Source organism: Lepidochelys kempii, chromosome 6 (genome assembly GCF_965140285.1).
Source record: "Lepidochelys kempii isolate rLepKem1 chromosome 6, rLepKem1.hap1, whole genome shotgun sequence".
In the NCBI taxonomy this organism is placed as follows: Eukaryota; Metazoa; Chordata; order Testudines; family Cheloniidae; genus Lepidochelys; species Lepidochelys kempii.
The window spans coordinates 39,541,448-39,566,583 of record NC_136385.1 but is presented as its reverse complement, the minus strand read 5'-3'; the positions used below and the strand labels follow the sequence as shown (position 1 = coordinate 39,566,583).

Genomic DNA, 25,136 nt, shown 5'->3' with positions numbered 1-25,136 from the left:
TAGGCTTTATAGCCTTAGATTTTGAAGTATTTTCATGTGCTCCAGGAGTTTTTGGTAAGGTCTTGACAGAATATTTTCAATGGAGGGAAGACTCTTGTCAAAGGTGCCTGACACACAGGTTTGGAGAGCAATATTCTCTTTGTTTTGCACAGTTGCCTAATACTTTCTCAGTTGCACCATAAAAGAAAAATAAAATCAGAAGACCAAGTCTCAGACCACTCAAAGGTTAGATTGCAAACAATTGAGTCCGACTGATAAACCTGGTGACAGATCTCTGAAGACAACAAGAATTTAGCCGTTCAAATTGATATCATCACAATTGGGCTCTTTACCTGCATTCTGACTACTTACCTCGGTTATTAAAATAACTCTTCTCAGACTTGATTATTCTTTAAACTAAATATTGTACCATTATATTTATGATATTTTCTAAAGTGACTTTTGGATGCAAATTTTCAAATACTCAGCCATGCATAAAAATGCATGTGCAATTGTGCGGCTAATTTGCCTTGACAGTCGCTGCAATTCCATCTGCAAATCAGGTATTTGTGTGTGCAAGTAGCCATGTGGGCATAGGTAAACCACTGTGGTTGGCATGTAAAAATATCTGATTTGCAAGGACCACCTTGTTACAGTATTTGCATCTGTATCAGTTCTGTGTATGATTCTAGGCTCTTGACCTGACAGATCTGGCCCTTGAAATGCTTTTAAATTAGTTAAATAATGCTAAGAACCTTTCTCATTACTTGTTGAGCTGATATGATCAACTATTTAAGTGTTCAAACATTTTGGAATAGAGCAGGGCAAGTGGTTGAAGTTTCAACAGTGACAATCCTACATTTTACACATCCCTGATGTACCTTGTAATCCACATTTCCAACATGGAGTGGCTGATATATGACTCAAATCAGTAAACAATTAAAGGAGGGTAATGTAATTAATGCAAACAACTTGGGTTTATGGAAAATAGTTCCTGTCAAATAACTCGATTTTTAAAAAAATGAGATTACAAGTTTCGTTGATAAAGGTAATAGTGCCTATAATATACTTAGAATTATCTAAGGCGTTTGACTTGGTTCCGCACAACATTTTGATTAAAAAGCTGGAATGATTAAAAATTATGATGGCACACATTAAATGGATTAAAATATGGCCAACTGATAGGTCTCAAAATATAATTGCAAATGGGGACTCATCATCGAGCGGGTGTTTTCAGTGAGGTCCCGCAGGATCGATTCTTGGTCCTATGCTATTTAACATTTTTATCAATGACCTGGAAGAAAACATAAAATCATCACTGATAAAATTTGCAGATAACATGAAGATTGGGGGACTGGTAAATAACAAAGAGGAGAGTTCACGGGTTCAGAGCAATCTGGTAAATTGGGTGCAAGTAAACAATATGCATTTTAATACCGCTATCTGTAAAAAGTATGCATCTAGGAAAAAAAAGAACATAGGCCATACTTACAGGCTGGGGGACTCTATCCTGGGAAGCAGAGACTCTGAAAAAGATTTGGGGGTCATGGTGGATAATCAGCTGAACATAAGTTCCCAGTGTGCACTGTGGACAAAAGAGCAAATGCGATCCTGGAATTCATAAATAGAGGAATCTCATGCACAAGGAGAGACGTTATTTTACCTTTATCTTTGGCACTGGTGTGACTGCTGCTGAAATAGTGTGTCCAGTTCTGTGCCCGCAATTCAAGAACGATGTTGATAAATTGGAGAGGGTTTAGAGAAGAGCCATAAGAATAATTAAAAGATTAGAAAATAGTCTTTATAGTGATAAACTAAATAGATTGATAAACTAAAAGCTCAAAGAGAAGGTTAAGAGGTGACTTGATTACAGGCTACAAGTATCAACAGGGGAATAAATGTTTAACAACAGGCTCTTCAGTCTAGAAGAGAAAGCTGTAACATGATCCAATGGCTGGAAGTTGATGTTTGACACATTCAGACTGGAAATAAGGCATAATTTTTTAATGGTGAGAGTAAGTAGCCAGTGGAACAATTTACCAATGGCATCAATGGATTCTCCATCACGATTGGATGCTTTTTCTAAAAGATATGATCTAAGAGTTATTTTGGGGAAGTTCCATGGCCTGTATTGTACAGGAAGTCAGACAAGATGGGGGAGGTTTACGCTGGATATTAGGAAAAACTTTTTCACTAGGAGGGTGGTGAAACACTGGAATGCGTTACCTAGGGAGGTGGTGGAATCTCCTTCCTTAGAAGTTTTTAAGGTCAGGCTTGACAAAACCCTGGCTGGGATGATTTAGTTAGGGATTGGTCCTGCTTTGAGCAGGGGGTTGGACTAGATGACCTCTTGAGGTCCCTTCCAACCCTGATATTCTATGATTCTATAATCACAATGGTCCCTTCTGGCCTTGGAATCTATGAACCATAATGGAGTCCTAACCCCTCAAGCAGTTAGACTCTACAAAAGTTCATGCAGCCATTTTCAGTGCATAACTATTTTTATTATACGGTCAGATATTACATATAAAAATATTGGGCCAAATCCTACAGTTCTTTCTCAGTCCTTCCAGTCAACATGTCCATTGCTGACTGAGACACTACTAAAGAGGGCAGCCTAACAGAAACTAATAGATGACTATGACCAATTTAGAGCCCTCTATCAACAATTCATAAAGTGTAGTTTCAAAGCCAGACACAATGGACCTGATTCTCCTTTCACTTAAACTGATGAGAGTCATTGCAATCAATAGAGTTAAACTGGTGTAAACACGTGAAAGGCAAATCAGACCCAGTAAAATGTACCAAAAAAACAAAACAACTCTGCTAAATGTACAGGATGTTGATATTATTAAAAAGGTGCAAGGGATTAAAATGAATATGTACCCATGAAACGCATCCCTTATCTTACAGATCCACTGAGTTTTCTAAATACAAAATGAGGAGCTTAATGTCCAAAAGCTGCATTCAAAGGAATTTTAATCTTTACTTGGAAAACTGTAAGCCACCCAGAAGTCACAGAAGTAAGGTCGCTAGAGGCCATGAAGAATTTCATTGTGAAGGCAGAACTGCTGGAGCAGATGACGCAAGGTACCAGATCTTCACTGAATTTAGCTGTTGTCTTGAAAGTTTGAGTAGTTTGGAAATCCTTGTGCCTTGCCTGCATATGGTAGCAATGCACTCATATTAGTGAACAGCACAGAGAGCAAAGCTGTTGCATCATCTCTATACTGATTATATTTTATGTAAACAAGCCCTCAGCAAGAATTTCTGTAGTTAAATGTATTACCAACACTGGCAATTAATGTTAAATTATCTTAACTAGCAGAAGTATTGCAAAGTTTAAAAATTGCTACTAAAAAAAAAAGTCACCCCATGGGGCAGAGAAGTGGATTATGCTGCATTCTAACTCAGCTTCCTTGCTGTAGTGGCTATCACTACAAGTTTAGACACCTGCAGCCAGATCCTCAGCTGGTACAAATCATCACTCTTATGCTGAAGTCAACAAACCTGCTCCAATTTATACCAGCTGACAATTTGGCCCACAAAGGCAGCCACAGTATGTTTTAAAGAGATACTGTCCCACTCAATTCATGAATAAAAAGCAAAGCCACCAGTACTGTAACAATTATGTCTTCCATACCTGAAAAACAGATCTCAAATTGAAAAAGCTGGAGCCTGATTCTACTCCCACCGAAGTTGATGATAAAATTCTCATTGACCTCTGTGGGAGCTCCTGAAAACTAGCTTTTTTATTCTAGTCAGTACAGGCGCTTACATGACCCTCATCACTGTCATATTTGAGCACCTTCCAATAGTTCATTGAGTGACATGACTGACAAGCGTCACATTCATTTCATTCCCTCCCTCTCTTATCTTCCTTCTAATACCTGCCGATTTCTGAAATTATGTTAACCTGTAATGTGTGACTGCCCCAAAAATACACGTTAAAGAATGGGTAACTTAACTGAAACTAGATTCAGATGACCATCAATGAGTTTGGAATTTGGCCTTTACTGTATGGGAACGTGTTCAGACAGATTAACACACTATAAGTCAAATTCTGCCAACCGTTACACCGCTGGAACCCTACTGACAGAGGAGAAATCTGCTTTTCTTGCCAGACTTATATGCTAAGTTTGTATTTAGTGCTTTGGGGGTGCACTACAATAAGGCCTGTTAGAACTGGTCTTTTGATCTTTATAGTATGAAATTGAGTAGATATAGAAAAATGACAACTGGAAAAACTTTTAAAAGATTCCCTGGTGAAAACTTTCAAGGGTTCTCAACTAACCTGTCAAGACTACACATTCATACACTGGATTAAATGGAGATGGCACTGAAATTGTTTTGTTATCTAGTGTCATTTTATTTTGAAAAATCAGAAAAGCAGAGCAGATTAAGGAAACACACTACTGACTTGAAGAAATGCAATCAAAGGTAGGAATAATAATATATGACGGTGGGCGAAACTTACTGACCCTCCAAGCTACATACAATAATCTTCAGAAGTTCGAGAGCTGGGCGCACCTGCCAGAGCTCGGGGCTTCAGCTCTGCAGGGAGTGCTTGCCTGGGCTAAAGGGGAGGGTCTCAGGGATCAGAGCTTCAGCAGGAGCAGGGCTGAAGCCCAGAGCTCCGGCAGGCATGGCCCGCATATCAGAAGCCCTGAGAGCCCCCCATCCTGCTGGGCAGAAGCCCCGAGACCCCACCACCCTCCCGCAAGGCAGATGCTCAGAGCTCTCTCCCCCACCCCCCACAAGTCTGGTAGGTGGAGAATGGGGTGGGGTGGAGGGCTACATGAGCTGCACTTTATCAGTAAAAGAGCCACATGTGGCTCACAAGCAGTGGTTTGGCTACTCCAATATATGATGAAGAGTCAAGGCTGAGACTTTCAAAAAGTGAGTACTGATTTTGGGTGCCTCCATTCCCAGGTGCCCAACTTGAAACATGTTAAAGGGGCCTGCCATTCAGAAAGTGTTAAGGACCTGCCCTCTGAAAAGGATTAGGCCCTTTTAATGTGCCTCAGGCTGGGCACCTAAAGAAAACACAGTCGCTTTCCCCCCGCCCCATACATACCAGTATTGTTAATATAGTGACTGATCCAGTCAATGAAAACAGCAACGTTTGTATATACTCCTGGGTAGTTTTTCCTTCCACAACCAAAGCCCCAGCTTATTAGTCCACTCAGAGTATAAAATCCTGAATCTTCTGAAGGACAAACTAATGGTCCACCTGAGTCACCCTACATTGCAAGAGAAAATAGTTTATGTTACAAATTAACATTGCCTTTTCAATGTGCTGCCATGACAAACCTTGACTCATTATGTGTTTGATTCATACTTAACTCATTTCTTTTCATCCTTCTTTTTTATCATAGGCTCACGATGTGCCACTTTTGTGGTGCGTGGGTGGGTGTGTAATATGAACAGCTGATGGCACTGTTGGAATGACAAATTGTTTCACAATGTACCAGATAAGTAACTTTTGTCCACAGTGAAACAGACCCTTCCACTCACATCTCAGCACTCCCTATTTCAAAAATCAAAGATCTTTGCAGTTCCCTGTTAAGCACAATAGCGGCACTTTGTGTTAACTTACTGTGCACGAGTCCTTTCCCTCCTCCAGAGGGAATCCAGCACAGAGCATCCGCTGGGTCACCTTGCCGGGATGGCTTACATAGTAGTTCTGACATGCCTCCGAGACTAGGATTGGGACTTCCAATTGCTGAAGTTTATTGGACTTTTCTCTGTCTTGAAGTGAAAAATAGCTTAAAATCACAGGTCTGTGTTTTTGCTGATGAACACTGATATACACCTACCTCCTGCCAGTGTCAGACATGAGAGCTGAAAAATACCCATGGGATCACCATGCCCTTCCTCCTAACAATGCAGGATTGCTCTCTACTAAACATTTTCTCGTGCTTTGTCCTATCTTTAAATGTTCAAGTGACGAAGTTTCCAGTACTCCCCTTCTGCAGACTGTACCACATTTTAATAGATCTGATTGTTACCACGCCCCATGCACACCTCGCCATCTATGTAATCAAGAACAGATCCCAATTAACAAATTAATTTTCTAGGAGCTAAAGAAAGATACGATTTGCTTTCTCATGTGCCCTGTAGTGTTTGTTAAAATACATCTGCAGTATGCACAGCTCCATAAAGTGAAAAAACTTGCATACCTTCATTATGAGTACCCCACCCTGTGGTGGTGCACACCCTAGAAGGCTGAACCACCTCATCCTTCTCAGGCAGGCACACTGGACGCACGTAGTGATTAAACTCCAAGGGCTCAGTCAATTGCAATAATGCAATATCGGAATCCATCGTGATCTCGTTAAAATCTTGATGAATAATGTACTGCTTCACTGATCTTCTCTAGAAAAGGGAAGACACGACAATTCCTTGAATGAGCTGGGAGCCTGGTGCTTTAAAGCATTCCAGTTTTATGAATGTGCCTGGAGCTCTGGAGATGGTGCATGAAGAACCACCAAGGTTATTAATGATTAAGTCTGCGTGTCTGTCACAGAGGTCATGCAAGTCATGGATTCTGTGACTTTCCATGACCTCTGCAGTGGCTGGTGCTGGCTCAGGGGCTGCCTGAGCTGGGCGGGTCCTAGGCCAGCAGTAGCAGTTTGGGTGTGGGAAGGGGCTCAGGGCTGGGTCAGGGGGTTGGGGTGTGGGGCAGCACTTACGGGGGGGGCTCCCCAGCTCCCAACGGTATGTCCCTGCAGCTCCTAGGCAGTGTGGCCAGGGGGGCTCTGCGTGCTGCCTGTGCCCGCAGGCACTACCCCTGCAGCTCCCATTGGCTGAAATTCCCAGCCAGTTGGAGCTGCGGAGCCAGCACTTGTGGCAGGAGCAGCGCACAGAGCCCCTGGCTGCCCCTCCCAGCACCAACAGGGGTCCCAGACCACCACCCCCAGCATCCCCAGGCTGAACCCCCCCCCCCCGAGCACCCACAGTCCCCTGGCTCAAGTTTTAGTTAGAGGTATATAGTAAAAATCTTGGACAAATCACAGGCCGTGAATTTGTTTACTGCCCGTGACCTGTCCATGACTTTTACTAAAAATACCCATGACTAAAATTTAGCCTTATTAATGATTAACTGCTGGAAAGCAGCTGTCTTGTCATGATAGGTAAGAGATACAAACGTAGACATTCAGGAACTAAAATCAGCAGAATGGGATGCGGAAGGGAAGCACACCGGAAAGCATTTGTATTAGCAACGATCACCAGGTCTTACAGGGTTTAGAATTAAGATACTTGAGCAGTTGTGGCTTAGCCATTCCTCCACCATGCGCTGCCCCCTTTGCACCCTCCACACTTGTGACTTGGGGGCAGTGCTCAGAGTTTGGGGCTCACTACTGCTCACCTACGAGTTCTGTGATGGCACTTAAACTTCCTTGTGCACATGTGTAGCCTCCATTTATATTTGCACAGCAACTCAATCTGCTGCATCCTGCATGCTACCAGGTAGTGAGAAGTATTTAATGTACAAACCAGGTTTAATTCATACCTGACTGTGCTCTTGCTCTGTAATATCATGGAGTCCAGCAACCACCATCCATAAATCTCTGTACTGTTCCCTAAAAAAGAAGAAAGCAGGAACATACTCAGGGCTCTTCTCACCATGAAGTTTGTCTAACAACCTCTGGCATGATTAATCCTTAACAATCTAAGATTTACGTTTAGGGGCCCAATCCTATCCCATAAATCAACAGGACTAACTTCAATAGCAGCACAATCAAGTTCTGTAACTTGGCAGTGTGATTAGGCAAAAGAATTATTTGGGCCAAGAGGAAAGAGCTTGCAGGGTCTGATTTTTATACAAAGCATCTAGAGAAGCAGCAGGACATAGACATGCTAGGGACCAAATCAACACTTAACATCATTTTTTAGTTTCACGTCAGTTTTTCGTTAAAAAAAATAAAAAATGATTAACAGAATCACAGATCAAAACACAACAGAAAAAATGTCATATCCTTTACAGTTGTTTCTCTTTCTGTTGAGACAAAAATCAATTAATGCAGAACCACCAGAGGCCATATAAAGATTCTGATGTGATGAGATCATGCAATGTAAATTTCCCTCTGACCACAGTTCTCATAGGTTTGTTTTCTTTTCTTTTCTTTTTTTTTTTTTTTTAAATACAGCAAAAGCAGGACACCTGGGGTAGAATTTCCAAAGCCACCTAAATGCCATTTTCAGAAGTGTCTTAGGCAGTTCAGAGCTTAAGTTCCTTTGAAAACAAATCAGTGGGGTTTAGGACCCTAAATACCTGAGTCACTTCTCAAAATGGGACTTAAGACTTCTGAAAATTTGACCTCTGATTTTAAAAGATAATCTCAAAATTATTTGAAAATGGACCAGAATTTCAACCCTGGGAGAAGAAGCTCTTGCAGAAAGAGAGCCCCCGCTGTGGAAAGAAAACCCAATAGTAAGAACAGGAGGATCTTTATATGTGCTTTTCATTAAAGTACAAAATGAACACAGTCATATAATACTCATTACAAATGATCTAGAAAATACTCGAGAGTTACAGTACTTTTTGGAAAAAATATTTTTAGAGGGAGCTGCCGCTGCCAAGGTCCACGATTAACTCCTTCCATAAAGGTGTCCTCCCCAATCCCAGTAACAAGGGGTAGAATCTGTGGGTTTATGAGCTTCTTAATAATGACAAGCCTATCACAACCCTCTGGGAAGATAGATCCTGGGAGATCAACAGGAGGCCTGATCTAAACAGATTCTGAATGATCTTCTGGATTTGTGGATGGGCCCTGGCAGCTCATGCTATGGAGAGGCACAGAACAATCAGGGAGGAATTCCCCAGGGCTGACAGATTTGGGGACTATAAATCTTGTCAGTATCCCCTTATGTGTCAAATTAATTGTATGAGAAGATGTTAGCTGCCCATACTTTACACCAATCTAATAGAACTAAATCAAAACACATCCATCCATCACATTGTACATGACATTTTGTGATAAAAAACTCCCTCCAGAAATCTTATAGTATCTTCTTTCCACGTGTACCTACTTATAAGTAAAGCAGTGAGCAGCTGTGACAACCCACTCTTTGGTAAGAGCTGCTCCTCCACAGATGTGCTCAGCTGAAATCTGTATGCTGACCTGCCAAGGCCATGAGAAGGGCACAGCTTCCTCACCACCCATTATCCTACTGAAGAGAAACCTGGGCTGATTTGAAGGCACTCCACAGATGTCATCTGTTAATATGGAACATAAAGGGTTTATATACTCAAGGAGAGTTCAGTTTTCAGTGGGGGAAAGAGTTTACATTTGCTTGACTGCATTTACTGTGAGGGTAGCCTACCTCAGCAACCTTTTTCCTAACCCTAAACCTCCCCCGCTGCAATGCATCAAAATGTGTAGGGACACCACTACCAAGAGAAGATGCTTGTTGCAGAAAAAGAGCCTATTCATAAGAGTAAGATCACCTACAGTACAATGAATAAGCCTTAGGTCTGTAGTATATTGCAGACTCACCCCACTCTATAAACCTTTAGGGGTGAAAAGACAATTTCTAAAAGTACAGGCATGATTCTCCAGTGCCTGGTGTTATCACTTACACTAGTACAAAGTGAGTTTTTGCAAAATGTTACCAAATCAAAATAGTAGCATTTTAAACCCACGTTTTACTGGTGTAAGTGAGTGCACAAGGTGCAGGCACCAGACAGACAATCAGGGCCTACTACTCTAAAGCCAACTCTTTATTCTTTACACCTTTATTTCTTTAGCTCTTCTCAACTGGAGCATCTTGGAGCAACTCAAGGTACAATCATAAGCCATTCTTCTCCCCTCCTCCCCACGCAAATTGTACCACATTCCCACTGAAGAAGGTGTATCACAGGCTGCCTTACCTGGAATTTCTGTGGTGGTATCTAGACCCTCAGGAGGTGCTGTTTCATTGTTAGAATCTGATATATTTAAATCTAGCAAGTGAAAATAGCATATTAGTGCATCTCAAATTAAGTTACTCTTGGTTTTGTCACAGAGGCAAACTAGTAATTTCTTGTGATTTTAGTAATCTATCTACAGGGAACAACATCTGATGACGGAAATCTTCAGTTACATTTTACCAGGAGACTTACCCAGAGCAAAACCAGGTGAAATACCAAGATTCGCTGCAGAGCCCCCTGCTGCCCCCAAGGCAAAGCAGGCTGCCACCTATACACTATGGTTCAATTCTTTTACCTGCTACATGAATGAAGGAGAATGTGGCCTGGAATCCCCCAAAGGTCTCGGTTTCATCTGAATGAAAGATGATCAGCATCATGCTAGAGGTGCTCAAAACAGGCGCTGGGACAGCAAATCCACAAGACCTAGCTAAAGACAGACCCAAGATTTACAAAAGATTATATATAACTATTATATCCTTTACTGGCAACAAAAGAAAAGGGGAAGGTGGAAAGGAGAAGCACACTTTTTCCAAAACACAGACGTGATTGGAAAGAAACCTAATTTTGTATATGTTAGAATGAGCTCTCATGGAACTCAGCAACAATATTTCAATCCAAATTCCAAACTTCCCAAAAATTCAAGGAGTTTGGATCCAGGACTTTGGTCCATAAATACAGAAGCCATTTGCAAAATTCAATTTTGTGTTTAGGTTCTTAGATTCCCTCCCATGTCTCAGGATAATTAGATCTGGTCCATGTCTAACCTCAGCTGTCAAGATGAGGATTTGTGGAGCATTCATTCATAGATTTATATCTGCCAGTTCTGTTGTGGGTATTTGTGTCCTTTTCATCAGGTTTCACAACTGTGGGAGGAATACATTGGAGATTTGGCTTTCCTTGCATCATCCAAGCATCCCACTGTCATTAACTGACCAAGTTATTACAAAAAATGATTAGTTTGTAGTTTACAAATGGTACCACACCGTTAGATGTTCGGTGTTCCCTTTTCTCTCACCTTCTCATCTCAAAAAAGCTACTGTTACCTTCCAAAGACACAAAGCTGCTCCCAACAGCACAACTACATTCTCCAGCGGCTTTCAGATTCCTCCAAACAAAGCCAATTTCAGTCAGTAAAGAGTAATCAAAGCCTACAGGTGAATTCAGCCTTGCTATGCTGCCGCAAAGGGGCTGAAAGTAACCATAAGACTCCTCTGGAAAATATCCCCAGTGCAGGAATCCCACTACACCCAATCTCCTGCATGGGCTGGAGTGGCAAGGCATTGGCCATAGCAGTCCTGTACTCCTGCACAAGCCTATAGGAACCATTGCTGGAGGTACAAGTTAAGGCAGTCCTGATGGCTTCCTTAGACCACCAAGGGTCCATCTGGTCCCCAGCAGTCTCTGAATAAAGGGAGGCACAAGCTACCTCCCCTGTGTCTTTGCTCCAACACTACCACCAGCACAGAGATGAATTGGGCCTATTACGTATTCCAAGCCCTTGACAAACCATAGCACAAGTCCTTAGGCCCAGTTCTCCTCTAACTTATTGGTACACTGCCATAAGCCTGGAGCAATTCTAGTGAAGTTAATGAGAGTTACACCAATGTTCACCGGGATAGTGAAGAAGAACAAGCCCCTGAAAAGCAAACTGAACTCAGGTCACCTAAGGTGTTTGTATAATCAGTGTGTCAAACACCAGTGGTGCAAAACACGTATCTGGCAGTATTTCCTAAGCACTGCATTTAGGATACAATTTAAATACCCAAGATTTTAATGATATAGATGTGTTTCTCTATTTAAGTAAATGGATAGTAGATAATAGTCCTCTGAAAAGGAACAGTGGTGAAAAATGTCAGTGTGTACTGTACTGAGAATACTATTCATTTCAGCATCTAGTGGCAGTAAAGGGGAATTGCTCTTTTTTGATTTGTTACTTTACTTTACAGGCTGTCAAGTTTTTACTTGCTAAATTATAGTGTTTGGAGATACAAAATGAGAACAACAGAAGCCAGGTCTGAATCAATGACCTGTTTTGAAAACCAAAAAACAAACCTATTTCTTCCTCTCTTGTCACATCCTCATACACTGTTACAGAGTCATAGGAGCAGTCTTCATTTTCCTCTATTTCAAAATACTCATATGTAAGCTTAAAAAGAAAAAGGAAAGAATTAGATTATAGAGCTAGTATTAAGAGATGGGAAGATCTATTACAGATCTTTAATACCCTAGGTCATGCGCCTCTAAGGACAGGATACAGTCTCCTGATAGGTTTCAGAGTAGCAGCCGTATTAGTCTGTATCCGCAAAAAGAAAAGGAGTACTTGTGGCACCTTAGAGACTAACCAATTTATTTGAGCATAAACTTTCGTGAGCTGCAACTCACTTCATCGGATGCATTCCAATGAAGTGAGCTGCAGCTCACGAAAGCTTATGCACAAATAAATTTGTTAGTCTCTAAGGTGCCACAAGTCCCCTGATAGAAGGTGTATGCAATATTAAACTGATTCGTTGTTTTATCTTCAACAAAAGGCTAATAGGAGGAAAATCATTATGTTTATAGCTAATGAGAGAAATATAATTTTAATTTACGCTAGTAATGAACCAAAACACCCAGTTCAAACATCCCCAAAACTTTGGAGAAACTGGAGTTTAGACCTAGATCCAGATCCACGATTTGCAACTAGTGCCAGCGGGCCAAGCCAAAAGCCCAAGTCTAAATGATTCCAAACTTTGTTACAGTTCTAACAGATCTGAAAAATGAGAATACAGCTGTTTTTCGGATTGAATGTAAGAGGCATGCACTGGACCCAGCAGCACTACACAAGAATTGAAGGTGTTAACTAAAGTAAGCGTTTGTTGCCAACACTTAGTATATGACTTATTTCTTTCCAAAAGAAATTATCTGCACAGAATGAAAGGTGTAAGCCCTTCCTGCACTGTACCTTGATTACATGGTTCTCTGGAGCATGAATAATCCAGTGACAGTCTGCCAGATTGTTGTAGGGCTCAGGATAGTTCATACTTTGTATCACTCCTCCTTCAAAGAGGACAGCTAAGGACCCGCATCCAGAATCTAGAAACACACAGGAAAAAAAAAAATCAAAGGGAAGCAAATGTTTTCCTATTCATTGTCCATCCATTAAATTAAAATCCAGAACAGCTCCCAAGCAGTGCTCTCACAGGTGAAATACAGAAAAAGAAAGGGAGAATGATTTGGCCCATTACTATGATCCATGCACAGAGGGGACCCTCTCCCCTCAGATGATCCCCCTCCCACATGGAAGAGAGAGCCAGCCCACGGCAGTAACATACTTCTCCCAAACCTGCAGAGAGCACTCTGCAGGTACTGGGATCTGTGTAGAGCCGCAGCAGCAGGAGTGTGACAAGAAAAGGCCAGGGAGCTGCACTTTGCCTCCCCCTATACCCTTCGGAGATCAGGTTGGAAAGGTAATATGGCCAGTGGATATGCTTCCTCCAGATGGCAATCTCCTTTAAGAGGAGTGCTGGGGGCAGTTGCCACACAGTTGCAGAAGCCTTTAAAAAGGAATCGCTCTGCCAAGGAATGAAGCAAACAGAGTCACAGAGACACAAGGCCTCTCTCTGCTTGATCAGGGGATCTTCCAGATTTGGAGGCTGGCCCTGGGACCTGTTCCATGGGGAAAACAAACCTGACCCAAAAACATTTCCTCCTACTTAGCAGTCTCCCTTGGACTCCCTCCTAGAAGGAGTGATTGGACCCAGGATCCTTTGTAGCATCTTTCGCCTGAGGGTCTCTGCCACTTTACAAACATTAATTAATTAAATAAGCCTTAGAACACCCCTGTGTTGTAGGGAACAGGATGTTATCCCACTTGGTTGGTGGGGAGGAAATTACAGGGGGGGCGGCGGCTCTCACTGAGACAATCTCTCTCCTGATTCCTCATAGCAATAGGGTTTTTCAGGACAGCCCCCTGATAGTCCCATTTGCAGTTAGTTCCCTTGTCCTCTCCATCCCATCATCTGCTTAGAAAGAGCACTCACACACACCTTCATCCTTTATGTTAATGCTTTTTCAGCCTCAAACCAAGCCTCAGACTGAACTTAATCAAGATCCATCCCCACTTTCTCAGGCCATGTGCCTGACTGTGCAACTACATAGGCCTCAGAACAGCTAACTTCAAGAATACATTGGATTTTATACAACGAATTGACAGGGAGGATATGATATAGCACTAAGACTTACCAGGAAGAGCATCTGGTGAAAGAGCTCTGTACACCATTGAAAATCCAGTTCCAGAAGCCTTGTTATCAGAGACAAATTTCAGCTTTATGCCATTGGAGCTGAGCAAAATGGGTAGTGGAGAGTCAACCCCACAGAATCTCCCTGCAAATTACATATTTATTATTAGAGAACAATCATCTTTAAAAAAACGTAGTAAAGTTGGTTGAGAAAATGTATGCATATCAAAATAATAAAACCTCAGCTACAGTATTTGGTCATTAAAAAAAATCAAAAGTACAAATATAACTAGAATTCTTACAGTCCTTCAGTTTGGGCTTTTCAAAAGTCCAAAAGCTTTTACAACTGAAAAAGCCCAAAAGCTAAAAACTAACATCCTCTGCGCTGGCCCATTATCATTTCACTGAACCTTCAGTTCCTCCTCCAAACACTTTTCCCCAATAAATTGTAATAAGAGGGCAATACCACTCACTCCTGCATGAGTTGTCAGCAGGCTTTCAACCAAGGCCCTTTTTTACCAAAACACAAGCTTCTACCACTTGAAGTTAAAGGGTAACTCCATTAGCTAGCGGAAATAGTAAACTGCTAGCATCTAGTGGCCAAGCTCCTAGAGGGACACATGACATGTAACTTGCAAGCATGAGTTCAGTGTGATCAGTAACACATACACAGCCTGAAAGCAGTGGATCCAGTTTCTATTATAACTTTAAACAACATTGAAGGACTCTATGAAAATATTTCACAGAATCACTGAAAAGCAACTCACCAACAAGTCTGTCCTCTTTTGAATACACTGACAAAGAATCATAGTCACAGAACATGTCTGATTCCACATCAAAATGGGAGAAATTAAGTAGTATATGCATTCCTTCTGGGACCAGCAGAGTCCACACACACAACCTGCAATGACACAAACTGGATGAATTCTTGTTTGCAATCAAACAACAAACTACAGCTGCAAGGTCATTGCATGTAGCTTCTGAAAAAGGAATGCTTGCATCTACTCACTGGTTGTTTTGATAGAAATGTTTGGGACTTTCTGGGAAACGTAATTCACCTTCATTGCTGGGGAGTTTACCATCCTGGATGCTACATGATGCTGCATTGTGGGGGTTTGAAATGAAACAGAAAATTAGGTTTGACATACAGTCATCTGCTACCCCCAAAAGCTCATCTAGCATGGAAGGAGGATTACAAGATTACTGTTTTAAAATTTCTCAGATACATTTTTGTCACAAGATTAGATTTGTATTGTGTCTCCCTCCTGCTTACCCCCTTTATTCACATGTAGGGGAACAGACAACAAAGTTTTAATGAACAGTGAGGCCCAGGAAAATGTAGAGTTATTATTTTCTCTTTCGTTCTTTTTTTACATAACTGCACTCAAAAACAAAACAATGTAAAACTTAAGATCCTACAAGTGGAAGCATGAAGGGGTATACGAATGTTTAGCATATCTGGCACGTAAATGCCTTGCAATGCCGGCTACAATAGTGCCATGCTAATGCCTGTTTTCAATTTCAGGTGACACTGAAAATAAGCAGCAGGCAGCATTATCTCCCATAAATGTAAACAAACTTGTTTGTGTTAGCGATTGGCTGAACAAGAAGTAGGACTGAGTGGACTTGTAGGAGGTGAATTGAAAAAAAATACTATTTCTTTTATCTTTTTTACAGTGCAAACATTTATAATAAAAAATAATATGCAGTGAGCTCTGTACACTTTGTATTCTCTGTTGTAATTGAAATCAATATATTTGAAAATGTAGTAAAAACTAAAACTATTTATAATAAAGTTAAATTGGTATTCTATTATTGTTTAACAGTGTGATTAAAACTGATTAATAGTGACTATATTTTTTAATTTAGTTAATTTGTTTTGCATTAATCGCATGCATTAACTGTGATTGACAGCCCTATAAATAAACCTACTTGTTTACTGAAGAGTTGAGTACAACTACATAGTGGAAAGGAAGAATGCAAACCACAGACTCTATTTTTTACATATAACACTTCAAAATATGCCCACTCAATTTCTGGTTCTCATGTACTATTTGAGTTTTCATTCCTACACTGCAGAGGAATATTTAACTATTTTTAAAAATATCTGTTTACAAAGTAATGCAAATAAAAATGAATGAAAACATTTATTTTTATATTAGGTGCTCTAAAGGATTTTTTTTTCAAATCCCACTTCTCTTTCTGAGGTCAACCATATTTAAGCACACTCTTAGGTGCTTTCCTGAGTAGGGACAGACTTAAGCATGAACTTAAACTTTAAATACATATTTTGCTGAATCAGGGTTTAATTGTTTACGAGATCAGACCATAAATATGTATTTTCCTCCCATCATAGCTAATGTAACAATAGAGTTTTTATATCATTTGCCATAATATCTCTAACACAGGTAGAATGTGTTAAAGTACTCACCTGTAGAACTTTTCATTTTCAAATCTAGTTTGGGGGAGGAAAAAAAGGAATTTTAGAGAAGCACATTCAGTCTCATAACAAATCTTTTATACACTTTGCCTTTATCAGAATGAATAAATTTGTAAAAAGTATAGTGAATTTTAATCAAACTTCTTTTTTAAATCAGAAATTACTAACTCTGGGCCAGACTCTGTCACCTTTAGGGCTTCTGGAATAAGATAGGTTGTGAATTTTAAGCAAAATAGGTATTCCAGAATAACTCCATATGTGGACACACTTATTTTGAAATAACAGCACTTTTTATCAGTTTAGTTTAATCTATTTTGGAAGTGGATTAAGCTAGTTCAGAAAAAGGCACTCATTCTGGAATAAGAAAGTGTCCCCCCCACATGGAGTTATTCTGGAATACCTATTTTATTTATATTTATTATTAATAAAATAGCTATTCCAGAATAACTCATATGCAGATAAATCCTTAATCAAGTAGAGTAGCATCCTACTCTGAGTAGTCCCATTGAGCTGAATGTGATTACTTGTGGAGTAAGGTACTATTTAGCAGATTAAGGGTGGCAGAATCTGGCTGGTAGTGTCATACAAATGACATTCTGGGCCTGATGCTCAGTTGTACTATCAGACCCCTTGTACTGATCTGACATTGTGAAGGGGCTGTAAGGTGGGTGCAAATGGAATTTATGATATTTTATGGGTTGCTTCTAAAGCACCCCTTTTTATGTCGAGCTAGGTTATTTCCAAATAATTTAAGCAGAATAACCAAATAAGTAATAAAGAAGAAGAATATATGAATAAGGCTGAAAAAAATTTCCACTCAAACCTTTTCTTGATGGAAAATTAGAATTTCAATTAAATGAAAATTTGCATGGAAAGCAGGTGCTTTCCTGAAGACATTTCAATTTTTCACTGGAAACCAAAACCCGGAAAACAAAATGTTTGTTTTTTTATTTGATTTCAGGTTTTTTTTATATTTCAGTTTTTCAATCAAAAGTTGAAACTTTCCGTGACATTTTCACATTTTCACTAAAAATGTTTTTTTGTTTAAATTCTGTGGGAAAAAAAACATTTTGCAGCCGGTATATGTGAATCTCAGCTAATGCATATTTATCTCCCTTGATTTCAACCCTTGATTTCATTTAAAGAAAATAGCCCAAATTTGAAGAAAATATTAGCTCAACTTATAACTGCTCTGAGTAAAATTCACCCTTGTGTAGAGTGACAGCACAAAGCCTATGCACCATTTAAGTCATCAGTTCCATTAATTTAGAAGTGGTGAATGATCCTCATGCTAACCCTCTGCAAGAGAGTGATTTTACCCTCTGTGCACAGTGAGGGAACGTGTGAAAGGTGGAGAACTCATGAAAGTATGGATTTCTCCATACAGTTACAACGCCTGACCCAGCACAGCTCACTCAAGGAAAGCCACCAGTGACTTCAAGAAGTGCAGGTTTGGGCCCAAGAGATCACAAATATTCTGCTGTAAACTAATGAAAAGGATGTAAATGAATGAAAGTTCCATTTTAACACACCAACTGAATCCAATCCTTGAAACTCAATGATTGTCCAGGGAGAAGACAAAATAAAATAAAATGATAATAAAATAGTCACCATTTGCAACAGTTCTAAACAATGACCTTTCTATTCCTATGAAGAATCAGCAATCGGAGTGCTGTCCAGCTAGACACATAATGAAATCCATAATCATTATTTGCTATGAAGCAAAGCTTAAAAAAAAAATGGAGCCATGAAGAACACACCAGGAAATCATTACTCCTACATATTACTAATGTATTTGTGGAGGTTTTATTACCAGTATTGACGTTTTCTTGAATCCAGGAGAGCACCTTACGAAGATCTGTGAAAACCCCTGGCGATCCTCTCTGATCATACTTTTTCCTCACGTTATCATTCCAGCTTCGAGCACATCCCATACCCCAGGAGGTCACCCCAGCTAGAGTCCAGGCACCATGCTTACGCCTACACAAAAGAGGGCCTCCAGAATCACCCTATAATAAAGGTAACCCATCTTAATATAAAGCATGTATGTGACTAAGCAAGTATGAGCTCCCACTGGATGATTCCAGAAAAATCCAGCTGTATTTTGTACAGGAGTAATCCCCCTGCTATTTTAGGGCATGTCCCTTTAAGACAACCAAGGAAATCAGACTGTGCCTCCACAGCTGGGCTTGCTGTATTTAGTCAGGATCATTGTGAGGGTGAGAGGGAGGAAAAAACAGATAGACAACCATGTTCCCTGTCTCCAAGATGCATGTCCACATTTTTAGTGCAAGAGTGGGATGAGTTATGGTCTTAGCACAGGACTGAAGCGAGGAACTCAAATTTTAGTTCTGGTTCTGACACTGATTCCCTCTGTGGCCAGGAGCGTCTCATTTAACTTCCATGCCTCAGTTTTTCCTTCTTGATAATCAGAGCACCACTTTGTTACTTACCTCCCTGGGGTATTATGAGACTTAATTCGTTAATGCTGATGAAGTGTTCTGAATAGGAGAAGTTCCAAGTGTTATTGCACTGGGACATGTTCCAAAAGGCTAACCTGAAAGGTTTTCCAAACCCTAAGTAATTTCAAGGAACCCATACACAAGGAATGTGAGAATAAAATGGAGTGAAGTCATGAATGGATTATACTGGCCATCCTTGAAGAGTTAAAATATCAAATGGATTACACTGCCGATCATTGTATTATAGCATACGTCTATTCACTCAAAACACAGACACACACAAATGTGAGCTACAGCAAGGTCTGCAAGGCTATCTGTTCCACCAACCTGGCATGCATCCTTTCCTCCATCTGGAAATCCGGCACACATTAAAGTGTCTCCTCGGATTGGATTCCGTAAGGTTGACAAAGCTCTAGAACATTCCTTGTTGTCTAGGATTGGCAAGTCGACTTCATGCAAGACCTGAGGGAGGATTCCATCTAAAATAGAAGATTAAAGAAAAAATAAGGAAACTAGTTTGCTCGACATACTGAAAGTTCAGTGGATAATGATAGGGTTTTTTTTGGCGAAGTTTCATCGTCTAAATGTTGTATTTTGAGAAACAGCCATTGGTATATGACTGTGTGAAGTTTTATGTGGATGTATAATATTTCAATTCAAATATTGATCTTTGGCTGCATAAAATTTCAACTGTCTTGATTTGAAAATGTAGGCCCCTATCCTGTAGTGACGTGTGCAGGCACTGGGATCTGCCCATGCAGAGGCCATTGCAGGATAGGAGCCTTAGAAAACCGGTTTTCATTAAAAAGAGACCACTTTTAAAACAAAAATCAGCTCGTTCTCCCCCGCCCCTCAAAGTCCTGTTTTCATGCAAAATATCCCCCCAGACATTTTCACCCTATGAAATGGGATCATTTTTGTAACTATGAAATACAACTCCTGATTTCAAGATTTTCATATGATGTTCAGATTATATACCACAGATGTATTTTAAGTTTGTTATAAAACCCTTATTAATACATATAGAAAGAATTTCAGTTCACCTTTAAAGAAAAAGCAAAACTATTCCATCCTCGGACAGTTGAACTAAAAGAAAGTTAAAATGTTCAAAATAAAATACTTGGATATGTAGGAGGACTTGAGTTTATACCTCCTGCTTCCACAACCTCCTTTGGCAAACTACTTCAGAGTTCTGTAATACATTCAGAGTGAAATTTACTCTTGTGCACAGTGCAGAGGGACCACACAGAGCCATTGTACCACTTAAGCTCTGTTTTGAAGTTCCAATTCTGATTCTTAGCTGCTGTTTTCTTCCTGGCCCACCTGTGGCTAGATGCCTAAATTGTCTGTGTTCTGACTTTCAGATACAAGCTGACCCAACATAATATGTTACAAAACTGAAGAGTCAGAAAAATGTGTAAGGCTTTGCATTAGAATCCCAGTTAAAAGAACTCTGTCTCTCTCACACACACAGAGTTTACACCATTTGTCTGGTCTGTAGATTTGATGCTGCTGCACAAACTGCTAAGCACCTAAATAGGAAAAAAATAAAATAAAGGAGCTTATAAGCCATACTAAGAAAATTAAAAAGTTATTTCAGTGGCTTACTCTCTTTTAGACGGCCCCAACCACAAGTGGTACAAACATCTCCCGGATCAAACTTTTCACCCACATCAGGAAGGCAGGCTGGCAAAACTGATGAACCTACCATGAATATACATGAATTTCTTGTTAAATATTTGAAAGAAGAGCTGAAGAACATAAGCTTTGTTTTACTTCTCAACTAAATCTTTAAATAAAATAGCACTGTAGTTTATTGTGACATCAATCAGAGGGTTAATCTGAAAAAGACACCTGTTACAAGCTGCTGGAAACTCATTCATGCCCTCAGAGTATGATAACCAATGCCTGTTTTCAAAACACCTCTGAGGAGGTTACCTTCTTTCCTGGTGCTTTATTGGATGAATGTATTCTTTTAACCTGAGAATTCATTGGTTCATTGTGTTGCCATTTGTTAGCTTGACAGAATGAATGACCAGATTAAGTCATAGGTATTACAGACCTTAGATACTCAAATTATCTTTTTATAAAAGAATCTAAATTTTCCTGTTAAAAAAATAATCTGGTCCTCATGCTTGCAAAGGAAACCATGCAAATGTGAACCAAGTATAAAGAACACAGTGATGCGTGCCTGAGTCTGCAGAGAACCTGAAACAATAGATCTGAGAGAGATAACTGGCTCATGCATCTCAATGTGGTATTAACAGCAAGGTACACTGCTCCGGAGGGCACTGTCAACACTACTCCAGGAGACATCCCTGTGTAAGAGGAGAGAGTGCAGTGGGCCCAGCTCACCCACCCTGACTGCTGGAGTAAGTACTGAAAGAATGAATGCAAGCTGCTGTCCCTGTCTCTGTTTCCTACTCCCAAACGGAGGTGGGTCCATGCTGTCACTATAAAGAGAACTCCATGTCCTTCCTCTGCTTCTATGGGAAGGAGAGGGGAACTCCAGTCACCTCTACCAAAAGTGGGTGGTGGGGTGATGACACAGTAGCAGGGCCATAGAAACGGCCCATGTCATGTTGTTATGTTATGTCTAGGGCCATAGGTGCTGGAACTAGGGGTGCTACTGCACCCCCTGGCTTGACATGATTTCTATTGTATACAGGGTTTACAGTTTGGTTCAATGGCTCTCAGCACACACACCCCTATACAATTGTTCCAGCACCACTGACTAGGGCCCTGAGTTGCCTTAATCTGGCCCAGCTGGAACATACTGGGAGTGCCACTCTGTGGACGCACGAACATAATTTCTTTTCAACACAAGCATTTCAGTTAAATACTTAGGGCCAAATTTTAACAGCTGTACTCCCAATGAGTAATACCCTATTCTTCAAGGTTCTGCTCCATGTGAATAAGTCTATTCACCTCAGTTATTTTTCTGACTTGCCTCCAGACCTTTAATTACTCTTTCTCAAAAACACAAAGGCCATGCACACTGATGTATTCTTATTTTTCCATCTCCATTATGCTGTAGATTTTATTATGATACAATTATGTTTTCTATGAAGAAATGTATTTAAAATTAAAATAAAATATTTCTCCTTAGGAGTTATGCTTTAACAACAATGTTTAACAGGGAGGTCTGTGAGCTTAATGTTTATAATTACAAATAATTGTATAGCATTGTGGCCTTACTAAAGTTGAAAGCACCATCCAGCTTCACAAGGGCAATGTCATAATTCATTGGTCTTTTGGGGTTGAAATTTGGGTGTTTAATGATGGCTTTAACTGGTAGTGTCTGCTCTCCTTCCTCCATGAGACTTAAATCATGTTCTCCAGCAGTGATGTTCAGGTAATCGCGTAAGTGTCTGTAGGGTAGAAAGTTAACGTTTAAAGAGCAAAAGTAGAAAAACGGGACAATGAAAAATATAGGTATTCTTAGGTATGTCTGTACTGCAATCAGAGGTGTGTTGGCAGCATGTGCAGACACCGCCAAGCTAGCTTTACTTTAGGTAACAGTAAATCTAGCAGTAAAGCATGGACTTCAGCATAGGCTAGCTGTCTGAGTAAATACCCAGCATCCTGAATGGGCTTGTACAGCCCACACTGAGGCCCACGCTGTTGCAGATTAACTGCTGTTGGTATTGAAGATAGTTGGATTAAAGCTAGCTCAGGGATGTCTACACATGCTGCAGTCACACTTCCAACTGCAGTGTAGACATCCCCTCAGTCTTTTTAACATATAATTTTGATAAGGACTGCCATTATGTAGCACTTCCTATCCACAGATCTTAAAGCACTTTACAAACATTAATAGATTATCCTCACAACACCCATGTGAAGTAAGAAAAGATGGGGAAACTGAGGTACACAGTAATGACTTGCTCAAGCAAAACAGCAAGTCAGTGGCAGACCCAGGAACTTCCTTATTTCTAGCCCTGTGCTCTCAACATTAGATCATGATTTTTTTTGGATGGGAAAACTAAGGCACAGAGAAACTAACCTGTGACTTCCTCAAGATCATCCTCTGAGTCAGTGGCAGAATCAGGACTAGAACCCAGATCAAAAAATTCCCAGTCCTGTATCCTAACAGTAAGGGTGAAATTCACCACTATGCAGAGGAAAGCACTGCTTACACACCATTTAGCTCCCATTTGGACCCTATTGTGAGGGCATAAAGTGGTATATCATCCCTGTGCTGGCTCTCCCCATAGAAGTGGATTCCATCCTAGGTCTCAATGAAATTAGCAATGCAGTACAATAATTACACAAAACTACTGCATACATAGATTAGACACTTCAGTAGTTAGGAAGTGCTGGTTTTCCAGAGAGAAATTCAGTTTTGATCTCCTTATGCTGGGATTTACAAAGGCATCTAAAGGAATTAGGTGCAAACTTCCCACAGAATTGGCATCTAACTCCCGTAGATGCCTCTGAAAATCCCAGCCTAATTTGTTAAAATTATTCACAGGTAGTAACCAGACAAGGCATTTTCCTATTAACATTCAAAACTGAACCCCTGTCCCTTTGATGAATCTGCTCAGTGATATGAGTCATTCCTAATTTTTAAAAAGTAACTGTTCTACATTACAGATAAGCATCTTTAGCCTTCTGATTTCTCCGTGAAAGTGCTGATTCATAAGGCTTAAGCCAAGGGACAGAAACTGGGGTTAATTCAGCTCCCGCCTCTCCCCTCAGCTCCCTGGTGTGGGATCTTTAATTACTATGCGTGACCCAGGGACCCCTTGATGCCAACTGGCAGAGGACACGGAGTATATACAGTTTTACAGGGATCCCTTGATTCAGATAGATTCCTAACAGTTCACCAAAAGGTAGTATGTAAGGTCTCTACAGAGAACCAGTAGCTCATAATCATCATTGTGACATGTATGGATAGATAATTAAGAAGTTATGTATCTATACTGAAAAGGATGTTCTTAAGGTTCCTGTCAGGCAGCAGGTAACAGACACTTATATCTCTGTCTGGCCATTTGGGTAGCGTGTATTGTATGCCTCACAATGTATGCCTATTTGGATACTGAGCTAAGGGCTAAGTAAGGCTGTGTCTACACTGCCAGTTTCAGGGCTAAAACTTTAGTCGTTCAGAGGTGTGAAAAAACACCCCATAGTGACAAAAGTTTTACCACTGAAAAGCACCAGCATAGACAGCGCTTCATCGCTGGGAACACAGTTCCCAGCAATAAAGCTACCAACCCCTCATTCAGGGTGTTTTTTTTTTTTTAATCGCCGGGAGAGCTCTGTGTGACTACACTGCCCACGTCACAGCACTGCCGCAGCCATGCTGTAATGTGGGCAGTGTAAACACACCCTAAGACTGCAAAAAATCGACTAGAGAGGAAATCTACAGGATGAAACAAACAGCAGAGAAATTCCCTATTTATGAATAAAAGACAAAGAATTGTGCTGGTATATCTTGGAATACAAAGGAACACACTAGGTCTGTCACCTAGCGGGCAAGCTGACAGCGTGCTTATCTCAGAGAAGGCCACAGTCAAGCCAGGCTGTAAAGTGCTGCAAGGATTTTGGGTGCGCAATACTCGACATTAAAGACGTGATTACATGTAGGTTCTAGAATGTGTAACCATTTGTTGCCAATACTTCTCTTTGGTACTACTCGAATCTCTGTGCTTTGTTAAATAAGCCTTATCCTTGATTTTACAATACACATATCTAAGTGCTCTGTGTTAGGTGGAGTGGTAATCTGAGGAGGAACTGGTAAGCAGGGGCATGCTGCTTCTTTGGAAGCAGTGAATCTGTGAATACTGCAAGTATGCGGTCAGTGAACCAGAGGCTGGACACTCCAGAGAGATGCTTGGTGGCTCAAGCGTTGGAGCGTGCCCGTCGCTAATCTACAGCGTGACAATGGAGCCTGCAAGGCTTAAAGAAGAGAAAGTGCTTGTGTTGCCCATGGAAATGGGGAACTGACCTACAAAAGGCATAGACAAGGCTTCCTCACGCTAAGGGCAGGTTGTAGCGAGGAGCCTCATAATCCTGGGTTCCCCCAAGATGTGTTATATCAGGGGAGGTTAGGTCAGGGGTATCAATCGTTGCTAATTGCAAAGAGAATCTCCAGCAGCAGTGCACTCCCTGGTGCTATA

At 40.7% G+C, this 25,136-nt stretch overlaps 2 protein-coding genes across 8 annotated transcripts in view; both read right to left on the bottom strand.

Annotated features, from left to right (window-relative positions):
• The window catches only part of CYB5R2 (cytochrome b5 reductase 2), a 35,252-nt gene extending 32,216 nt beyond the window's left edge, over positions 1–3,036 (bottom strand). For all 3 annotated transcript variants that reach the window (XR_012159359.2, XR_012159358.2, XM_073347690.2), the window contains exons 1-2: positions 2,969–3,036; positions 1,472–1,564 (exon numbers count right to left, since the gene is read on the bottom strand). Coding sequence is in view for 1 of the 3 variants with exons in the window: in XM_073347690.2 (XP_073203791.2) it covers positions 1,472–1,564; positions 2,969–3,034 (159 nt within the window). In the remaining 2 variants the exon portion in view is untranslated. The remainder of the gene's footprint in view (positions 1–1,471; positions 1,565–2,968) is intronic.
• A 13-nt stretch (positions 3,037–3,049) lies between these two features.
• OVCH2 (ovochymase 2) overlaps positions 3,050–25,136 on the bottom strand; it is a 73,791-nt gene continuing 51,704 nt past the window's right edge. For 3 of the 5 annotated variants that reach the window (XM_073347679.2, XM_073347680.1, XM_073347682.1), the window contains 18 exons: positions 22,213–22,385; positions 20,623–20,718; positions 19,342–19,493; positions 18,366–18,561; positions 16,544–16,567; positions 15,122–15,212; positions 14,880–15,013; positions 14,117–14,257; positions 12,837–12,967; positions 11,948–12,041; positions 10,191–10,322; positions 9,857–9,928; positions 9,016–9,202; positions 7,496–7,565; positions 6,162–6,357; positions 5,579–5,730; positions 5,057–5,222; positions 3,050–3,139 (listed from right to left, as the gene is read on the bottom strand). In XM_073347679.2, the coding sequence (XP_073203780.1) occupies positions 3,090–3,139; positions 5,057–5,222; positions 5,579–5,730; positions 6,162–6,357; positions 7,496–7,565; positions 9,016–9,202; positions 9,857–9,928; positions 10,191–10,322; positions 11,948–12,041; positions 12,837–12,967; positions 14,117–14,257; positions 14,880–15,013; positions 15,122–15,212; positions 16,544–16,567; positions 18,366–18,561; positions 19,342–19,493; positions 20,623–20,718; positions 22,213–22,385 (2,257 nt within the window). In that variant the 3' untranslated portion in view covers positions 3,050–3,089. Of the gene's footprint in view, positions 3,140–5,056; positions 5,419–5,578; positions 5,731–6,161; positions 6,358–7,495; positions 7,566–9,015; positions 9,203–9,856; positions 9,929–10,190; positions 10,323–10,659; positions 10,759–11,947; positions 12,042–12,836; positions 12,968–14,116; positions 14,258–14,879; positions 15,014–15,121; positions 15,213–16,543; positions 16,568–18,365; positions 18,562–19,341; positions 19,494–20,622; positions 20,719–22,212; positions 22,386–25,136 lie in introns of those variants that run through there. The other 2 variants (XM_073347681.1, XM_073347683.1) reach the window with 2 other exon arrangements.